At 35.6% G+C, this 10327-nt stretch overlaps 1 protein-coding gene across 2 annotated transcripts; it reads right to left on the reverse strand.

Annotated features, from left to right (window-relative positions):
• Positions 1–272: 272 nt before the first annotated feature.
• SVIP (small VCP interacting protein) lies at positions 273–8490 on the reverse strand. Of its 2 annotated transcripts, none has more exons than XM_019742623.2 (4): positions 8272–8476; positions 6094–6144; positions 5485–5598; positions 273–2705 (listed from the first exon to the last, which is right to left on the reverse strand). In XM_019742623.2, the coding sequence occupies exons 1-4, from the start codon at positions 8323–8325 to the stop codon at positions 2691–2693; spliced, it is 234 nt and encodes a 77-aa protein (XP_019598182.1). In that variant the 5' UTR covers positions 8326–8476; the 3' UTR covers positions 273–2690. The 2 variants fall into 2 exon arrangements, with proteins under 2 accessions (XP_019598182.1, XP_074192245.1); XM_074336144.1 differs by lacking the exon at positions 273–2705 and adding an exon at positions 2807–4352 and having other exon boundaries at positions 8272–8490.
• Between the last annotated feature and the right edge of the window lie 1837 nt (positions 8491–10327).

Consider the following 10327-nt stretch of genomic DNA (forward strand, 5'->3'; position numbering starts at 1 on the left):
GTACCTAGGATGATAGCTATAACCATTATGACAGTATTGTTTCTGTAAGAAGACAGGAGACTAATAATATCATTTCTCCTTTACAGTATTGGAAAAGAAACATGCCAACCCATAAATTCAGGGATTGTATGAACACACCAAACCGCCTTTAGCTGTTGATCTCATTAATCCCAAAGAACTGAAAGTGTTGCTGAGGTTTCCCTAACCAACGCAACTTCTAATTATTTAAGATGTAGTGAAGTTAAAATTTTGTTAAAGAGAGACATCCAAAGTCAGTTTTTATATAGGAAAAATGTACATTTATATCCCTGTAAGGCAATACAAAATATGTAACAAAAGCATGTGTGGGAAAACTATTAATTACATTCCAAACACAATACAGTGGAATGACAGCATCACATATAAATTGCAGTATGTTAACAAACAGGCTATGTAATCATGTATCTTTTTGTCACCTACCATATAGTTTGATGATTAGAAATAAAAAAGTGATTTAAGCATTTTACATCTTAACATGGTAGTGTATGCATTTTACTATTTCCTCTGTATTTTAGTAATTTGGTTGGGGGGTTTGGTTGACATAAGCATTATGTTTTCCTTTTAAAATGTTGAATTATGGTAAATTGACTCCAAGTTAAGGATTGCATCAGCAATTGGTTCATAACTGTATGAAGGAGATACCTGAATGTATCTGCATGTGTGTATGAATTTATTTTTTTTAAGTAGTCATTTACTGGTTTCCTATTAGGCATCTAGCCTCCCCTTACTCTTCCCCCTTCTAACACTATTCCTAATATTTAAATATCACCCCTAAGCCCATTCATACCCATGTGGCTTTGGGGAAAGCGGATCACACCCATGGAAGTAGGTCACAGCTGGCTGGCACAGCATGTCGTACTGTTCCCAGAAAGCAATATACCAGCATAACAATGGTTCAACAGTAAATAAGCACAGTATTTGGATATAAACTGCTATTAGAAATAGGGCATTATCCCCTAGATGGAAACCTCTTGTTTACACTAACCCAAGTGTAATTCTTTAAGATGTAGTACAGATAAAATTGTTCTTTCTGTATTAAAACAGAAGGAAGGATTTGTGCAAATCAAAGATGATAAACTCTGCTTCCATATCCATTCAGCTGTCAATGATTCTTTTTCCTTTCTGCCATGGAAAAAATAATCATGTTCATAAAGTCAAAACTTCATTTCTTAAATGCAACTCAGTAATTTCACTATTCCTTATGAACCACTAATCCTCTAAAGGATGAAGAAAATTGAGCCTACCTGTATGTTTCGTGTGGATATCATAGAATATTTTATGCCATGATAGAAAAGGTAATTTTACCAATGAAAAGTCAAGACCTATATTATAATGCTAACTCTTTAAAATTAACATGTACGATATATTACAATATAATACAAGTATTGTGGGATGGATGAGTGAGATAGTGGCTGTTTCCTTTCTGTACATCATTGAGCTGGTCTATTTAATTTAGTCCTTGTTGGCACTTAGTATCTGCAAATTCTAACTGAGGGTTCAGATTATAGCCTTGCCATCCAAAAGAGTTAGGAACAATTCCAGCTAACTAAAAAATATAGCAATTCTTCTATTTTAGCTTATTATATATTAAAAAGAAAAATTCAAAAAACAAAAATGCTATATAAAACTCATGTTAGGAATAAACAAAAATCTATAAAATCTGACTATGCAACATACAGAATTACCTAAGCAATATTTTTATGTTTAAAGTAGTTCTTTCTAAATACAGTACCTACATGTTTCTCTTTCATACATTCATACTTGCCTTGGCAATTTCACATCTGTATAAATCCTATGACCATTTCTTAACAAATACAAAAGAATAAACATGAAATTTGGATAAATATATTACCACTCAGTATAACCCATTCAGATTCTTAGTTTAACTCATTTAATTACTACAAAGATCTTCAGAGCTGAATCTGATATTGTATAACAGCACATTACTGCCCTCCGATGGTACCACTAATACATAATTTTAAATTCAGCAAACAAGCAAAAAAATAAATAAATAAATTATTGTAATGTAAAGCAGTATGTTAAGTTTATAAGCAACATAAATAGAAAATAAATTAAGAGAAATTCAGTATTTTCTACAAATTCTCATTACTTAGTACGTTACAAAAATGTACAGTGATCATTCATACAAGCCCTTCAAATGATTTTTCAAGATTTTCCCTGATGGTCAGTTTAAAGGCACTAAGTCCATAAGTTTAAGCAAAGGTCTTCATACATAACGAAATAAAAGGAGATAAAAGGCTAAGCAGCACAACTATAAATAGCTAGATCATTTTATAAAGGAGGGAAAATTATATTGCAAATTTCAATATTTGAGATGCATGCGGAAACCTTACATGTGATGTATGTATATTCACTATTTAGGTGCGTGTTTTAACTACTCAAAGTGGCAAATTACCTACTACCTGCAGATAAGCAAATGTAGGAAAATAAATATTTAATGAAAGTTCTGACCATTTTTTTAAAATCTGAAAATCAAAAGCATTTTCAATATTTCAATACTGAGAAAGCACTGCATTTAAGGACACTAAAATTACAGTCTGAATCTTCATTTATTGAAAAAGAAAAATCGAGCACGTCCACTTGATTGCAGATATTAGTTATTGGCAGTAGACTCTCACTCAATGATCCTTTTATGAAACTGTCCACTAGGAAATAAAAATATACATAGAAAAGTAAGTGTTCTTTAAAGTTACATAACAATATTCCAAATGAACAAACAAGCAAAGACAGAAATGTGGGATATGCAAAAGAAAACTGATTTTTGTGAATAGCAGCGATTAGTAAAATTTTACATTACAGTTAAGAGTTTGAAGTAAGATATATGATGGTTTAAAAATACAAAGAAGTGAAACAAAATATCTGGTCAGATTAATGGATAGCTGAATCCAAAATATTCAATAATCACTATAGGAAAACAAACCACCACCAAACAAAAACAAAATTACAAAGTGAAAATCAAGGAATTCTTATTTGAGGCAGGGAGTCAAGAAATAGCAGAAATTATTAAATAATGGTTTGGCAGTCTTTTCCTTGCTTGAGTTGAGAAACTGATCCATTTGTTGTTCTGTTTAATCAGGTCTATTAAATCTGCTGTAAGTTCTGGAAGAGCCACTGGGATAGGACAGAGATATTTTCAGTCTATTGAGTAGTGTTTTCCAAGTACATCCAAGGAATATCCCAAATAATATTTTATTTATAAAGTAATATATCACTTTATTTATAAATATTTATTTAAATATAGATATGTCACATATGATATATACACATACATATAAATATCTGTATTTAAATAAAATTTAAAAAAATAAGATTTAGTCTAAGTAAACTTGTTTTCTTTATTGTAGGACTTCTTAGAGACTTCAACATTGTGTCCTTTTTAAGCTCTCAGAAAGGGATATGGTATACAATATTCAGGATTTAATTTTTATTTTTTACCATGGGACTCTATTTTCCACAATATATCTCTTATGACCAGTGTTAAAAACACTAGAGCAGTGATGCTCAATCTGGTTTGACATTAGATTACCTTGGGGAGCGTAAAAGGTACCACTGGCTATGTCCTACTCTCAGATTCCAACTGTATGAGCTAGGGCCCAAGGTTCAGCCTTCTCTGAAAGCTCCTTGAAACTCTAATGTGCAGCCAGGGCTGACAGACAGTGCACCAGAGAGGTCTGCCGTTACTCCGTTGTACCAGTTTATCCTATACTGATGTTAGTTTGCATCCTGAAGCCATCATCACCTTGACTTCTTAAGATAAAGCTGCCTTTTCAGAAGACAGTAATACCAATGCTAATTATCCTGAGAAGAGGCAGAGGTAGTCAGGAGAGGAATATGTAGAGGGCACCAAGACTGGGAAAGGACATGATTTTCTCATACTATGGAGTCTGGTTATAGCAGGAATAACCTAGCTACACTATAAGACATGCCCGGCCAGCCTGTAGAACAGGCCTGACAGCAGCCCTTAAAGAATCCTAGGCCAGGGGGTTGAGAATTAAAGTTATCCTCTGCCTTTTATTTTCCCTTCTGTTTTCCCTGAGATGCCAACATTTTATTTTGAACTTAACTGTATGCTCTTGATGAGCTATGCAGGTGGTCAAGGGGAAGGCAGCGTGTCCCTTACAGCCAGTGTGTTGGTGTGGTAGAAGTGATTGGGACTACTCCGAGGGAAAATGACACAGTGGTAACAGCAGTGGTTTAATGAAAGTGAGCCACTCTTATTGGGAACATCCTCCCACACTGTCCAGCTTGATGGCCTTGAGGGTTATTTTTATTAAGGGAGCCAGAAAGATTTCCTGTAAGAATAGTATACAAAGAAAGAAAGGTAATAAATTTAACTTTGGGATGTCTTTCATTTTGAGTACTTGTGAGGGGACCAGAAGTAATATACACACAGGTAAATCTTATCTCTATGTGATATTTCTGAACATTACCTCTGCTCAGGATGCTCCTAAACTGCCTGCCCTACAAATTAGGAACATGTATACATATATGTATTTATAGTACAGCTATGAGAGCAAACATCAAACTGAACTGAGAAGATAGTGAATCGGCTAAACAAGTGTTCATAAACCATTGACAAGCTGAGTATAACTGACTGAAATTCAAATATTCTTACTTGAGAAATGTCATTTCCTTTAAAAATGGACCGAAGAATAAATCCTTAGTATCTGAACCATTATTTTCCTGAGTTTAACACATAAAATAAAACGTTTATAGTCCCGTTAGACTGTCAAGATGCCCAAGTTCAAGGACCTTGTTTAATTTGTCCACCACTATATTTCCAGCGTCAAGAGCTGCGATTGCTACATTGGGAGGTGCATGTGTCACACTCACCCCTGTATACCCAAATTAACATTTACATAACTATGATAATGAGTGACAATGGAAAGCTCAAAAATATCAAAACTTGCAGTAAAAAAAAAAAATGTAGGCTATAAAGACAAATTTATAGAGTAATCCAATTTAATAAGACTGATGTATAAATGAAGATGAGAAATGATGCCTGTCAAAATGAAGCTGAATTTGGGTGATTTTCACTTTCTTTATACTCTTCCAGATTGTTTGTTTTCTACACAGTTAAGATTAGTATTAATTATATAAAGCATTAAGATACAGCGTTTAATATAATCAGGAAAATCTATTTTCATTTTGGGAAAGGAAACATATTCCAATGTACAATGTCCAAATAAAATGATACTTCTTCCAATCTATATTACTCATGCTTTTAAATTAATTAAAATTGTTCTGATAATCCATTTCAAGACGAAATTATTAAATGGATTGCTAGTTAAGTTTTTACTAGGTTGATGAAAAAGTAATTGTGGTTTTTGCAATTATTTTTAACCTTTTAAACCACAATTACTTTTGCACCAACTAATAAAAATTCCAGGTAAGCTTAAATCTTATATACATTTTAATACTTACTCTAAGTCCACCTTCTGATGGGGGCCCAGACGTAGCAATTTGTTTTTCTATTTTTTCCTTTTTCTTTCTCTTTCCTTCCACAGACTGAACATCCAAAATGCCCCGAGATGCAGCCTTTAAGAGATATGATCAGGGGTACAAAACAATAAAAATGAGTATCTAAAAGGTTTTTTTTTAGAATTTTCTTTGGAGGTGGGGGGTTGGTCTATTTTTGGTAAAAAAGAAACTACTTCTATAACAGCTTTACATAAAACCTATTATCAGTTTTTTCATTGGGTATTTTGCAACCATAAAAATTTTCCTTCGAAACCTACTTCATACCTCTCAGTGTTTTATAAGGCATGGTCATTTTATCCTAAGGAAGAAAGTTATTAAAGGGCATCTCACATTACAGAAGATATCTGTATAGTCGTTTTCATAAATTAAATGATATAAATGCATTAATGTAATTTATAGAAACAGATCATTTTGAGAAAAATGATTACCTTGAAATACAAATGTATAGGATAACCAGATACCGTTTAGTTAGAGAATACTTCATAGACAGCTCTCAAGAATAAAATACAAAGTCAATTATCTAAGTAGGCAGAATTTTACATTTACTCTCACCTCCTTCTGTCTTCTCTCTGCAGCCTCTGCAAGCTTTGCTCTTTTCTCTTCCTAAGGAAAATGTGTAAAAAATATGTTTTAAAATAAAACTAAATATTATCATGGATAATTAAGACACATCTATATCTTATAGGTAATATAACAGTTTACAAAAATGTTTAGTAACTAACACAAAATGTCTCACTAAAATTACCCGTATTTAGAATATTTATGAAAGAATCAGCTTTCTGAATTTCATTCTCACGATCAATCAATATAACTTCAAATAAATACATGCTAAGACATAATATAGATGTTGTATGTCATATATTATATGACATATATATGTATATATAATATGCATTATGTATACACAGGTTGACCTATAAATAATCTGTTTCCTTTTTTTTTAAAAAAAAGGTATTACAAACAAGTCAGGACAATAATAAAACAAATCTAATTTATTAATACAAAGCGGGAAATACATAGTTTGGTACTGCCAGTTATAAAGAAGTTTGAAGTAGGTTGGTGTTTTCAGGAAAGGTTCATAAATGAAGTGGGTGAATCTCATTGTGGAGGATAGGAAGGATGGTAGGAAATTTATGAGGTACTGTTCCATGTTGGGAACAGTGAATATTATTTTTCTATATCATGCATTAATTAAAAAATCTTTAAGTATATAAGACAGTGAGTAGCATTTTCTTGGGAGCTTTGTTAATTCCCTTGTTTTCCATATCACAATACATACTCATTCATTCATTCATTGCAAAAATATAGTATTTACTAAACACATATCACGCCTCAGAAACCTTTCTGGGTGTTGAGGATACAATAGTGAAAAAACACAAACAAATGGTTCCACCCAAATGAAACTTAAATTCCAATAAGGGCACCCAGTCAAATATAATGAAGTAAATATGTATGTGTCTGTCAGATAGTAATAAGTGCTTTGGGGAAATATAAAGAAGCATATGGTAGACAAGAAATGGAAGCGTGGGTGGGTAGTATAGTAAGGGATCTATTTTATTTAGGGTGGTCAAGAAAAACCTCAGTGACCAAGTGACATTCAAGTAGTGAGCCATGTGGTTATCTGTGGGGGTGTGGGGAGGGCTTAACAAATGCTGACAGATGGGGATTTTATCAGCAGCCAGATAAACAAAATTAACATTTAAAAACAACGGTAGCAAGAAAGACACGATGAGCTTTCTGGTACCAACTTCCAGGTCATTTTTGGTACCTAAAATCATATAGCTGAAGAGTTAATGTACTTCCCTAAATAATTACTTTCAACGAATTTTTAGCTAGATAGGAGAGGAGAGAGGAATTTAGGTTTTCTGCTATTAAGTCCCTGTAAGGACTACTAATGTAAAGATACTGTTTAAAACAGAAAACTACAAAGTATAAATGTACCACAAACCACCTACATTTTAATTTCAGCCAAACACCGAATAATTTCTAGTATAATAAGTATGTCCCAATAGTACATCAAATCTATTTTGAAAATGTATTCCTTGTTTACCTGAAAATTCCAATTTAATGGGGTGTGCTGTATTTGTATTTGCTAAATATGGCAGCGTTACCAATTGTATGCTCTGTACTACATAAAATAGGCCTTTGATTTTTTAAAAAAGGAAGAACTTAAAAGAAAAATACTAAAGAGAAATCATTAATACAATAGCCAATAAAACTCAGGAGTATCCGGGACTTTATCGAACAGCTTCTTTAAACACCTGGTACAGACACAGGAAAATGCACATCTCTTAGAACATTCAACACTTCATTTCACGCAGAAAGAGGAATTTCTTTTGCACCCTAACTCCCATCGACCGCATCGGCAAGAATGGCCCCTACACCGCACCGTCGGCGCACGCCTGCGTCCTACGAACTTTAAATTTTGCCCAAGTCAATGCAAGTGAGAAAGACCCCGGGGCCGCCCTCGGACAAGTCTGGGCAACCAAAGTGGGGAGACCGGGAGGCGGCGGCCCAGGTCCCGCCAGCAGGGTCCCGACGTCCTTCGGGGCGCGACCACACGTCTTAACCACCAGGGACCCAGCGGCCGGCTCCCAGGCCCGCGCCACCGCTTCCAACCGCCCGCTCAGGTGCCCGCGGCTCGGGGCCTCCCGGAGCGCCTCTCCCGGGAACAGGTGCGTGCGGCGCGGGCCGGCGGACGCGGAGACGCGGGAACGCGGCCTTACTCACCGGGTCCGGCGAGGGAGGCGTGGACTCCCCGGGACAGGGAAAACACAGCCCCATCGGGAGAGCCGCTGAGCGTCCCTCCCGCCCCAGACCGGTAAGTGCGAACAGCGCGGTCACACCCGCGTCCCAGAGCGGCCGCGCTCGCCGGGTTCCCACCCTGACCGAGCGGCTCGGCTCCGCCCACGGCTGCAACGCTCGCTCTTCTTGCGTCTCCGCCCCACCCCTGTAGCCCCTTCCGTCCCCTTGAGGCAACGCCCCGCCCCCTCCATTGGCCCCGCCCCGCGAGTGCCCAGAGAGCTTGGGACTGGGTGGAGGTGTCGGTAGAGGCACGCTGCGGGCAGCAGGCAGGAATAGGATGGAAGAACTCGATTCGTGGCTTCCCGTGCCTGGCCATTTATAAATGAGTTACACAGCTCTGGATAGTGTTACTTTTCTTGTGAGATGGGACTCTGACCGCCAAGAAATTCAAGTTTAGTTGAATTGAACTTGCTGAAATTGCAAATTGACTTAAGCACCATTTATGCCTTCTAAGTGACTATGGGCATTATTGCAGTTGAGAGCAGAAGGTGAAATCCTTCGCTTTGTTTTCAAAAGCCAGCCTCCTGAATGTGGCATTAGTTGAGATGCCCATTGGTTTCTGGTGTTTTGGATTCACATATCCCTACGTGGGTAGTAATATAGGTTGATCTATTCAGAAATATTTTAATTGAATGCTTGTCAAATTTTAATAGGCATAAAAATCACCTGGGCATTTAGTTAAAATGCAGTTTATGATTTAATAAGTTTAGGGTGAAATCTGAGGTTCATTTCTAGTAAGATTCTGGGTAAGGCTGAAATTGCTGATCTCAACACAACTGCTTTTTAAGTTTTTTTTTCTTATATTAGTTTTTTTGTTTGTTGGAATATCTTCAAACATTACAAAAAGGTAGGATGTAAAATGACAGTGAATTCCTCAGAAATCACTGTTATATGGCTTCAGGTCTTATGTTTAAGTCTTTAATCCCTTTTAATTTAATTTTTGTGAACTGTAAGATTGGAGTCCAATGTCATTCTTCTGCATGTTCCTATCCAGTTTTCCCAGCACAATTTATTGAAGAATTATCCTTTCTCCATTGGATGTTCTTGGCTCCCTGGTCAAATTGTAGTGGGCTATATATATATATATGCATGGGTTTATTTTTGGGCTCTTGATTCTGTTCAATTGGTTTTTGTGTCTATTTTTATGCCAGAACCATGCTTTTGATTACTATAACTTTGTAATATAGTTTGAAGTCAGGAAGTGTGATGCCTCCAGCTTTGTACTTTTTTTCTCAAGATTGTGTTGGCTATTCGGGGTCTTTTGTGGTTTCATACGAATTTGGGATTGTTCTATTTTTGTGAAAAATGCCATTGGAATTTTGATAGGAATTGCTTTGAATCTGTTGATTCCTTTGGATAGTAAGAACATTTTAACAATGTTAATTCTTTTGAACCATCAACACGAGTGATCTTTCCATTTATTTGTGCCCAAAGAAAACGCTGATTTGAGTTTTGTACCTATAGATTGACTATATTTTATAGCGTTTCACATAAATGGGGTCATCTGTACTTTTTTGTTTTTTGTTTGTTTTTCCTTCAACATAAAGTTTTAAAATTCATTAATGTTGTGTGCATGTTTTCTCAATAATATTCAATTTTTATAGGTGTACTGCATTTTAAAAATGAATTTACCTATCCATGGACATAGGGCTGTTTGTGTTTTGAGGCTATCATGAACAAAGCTCTAAATAAATATGTGGGTACAAGTCTTTGTGTGAATCAGTTTATTTCTCTTTAGTGAGCACCTAAGAGTGGAATAACTGGGTCATATTTCACATGTATGGAAAACTGTTAAGAATGTTTTTAAGGTAAAGTGCTTATGCCATTTCATTCATATCAGCGATGTAAGAAAGTACCAGTTATTTCTCATCCGAGCCAACGGTTGGTATGATTAATCTTTTCAATTTTACCAATTCAAATGAATGTGTTAGTGGTATTAATTTGCATTTCCCATCTTTTCCCACCTGATTATTTGTATATC

This window comes from Rhinolophus sinicus, linkage group LG06, assembly GCF_036562045.2.
Source record: "Rhinolophus sinicus isolate RSC01 linkage group LG06, ASM3656204v1, whole genome shotgun sequence".
NCBI lineage: Eukaryota > Metazoa > Chordata > Mammalia > Chiroptera > Rhinolophidae > Rhinolophus > Rhinolophus sinicus.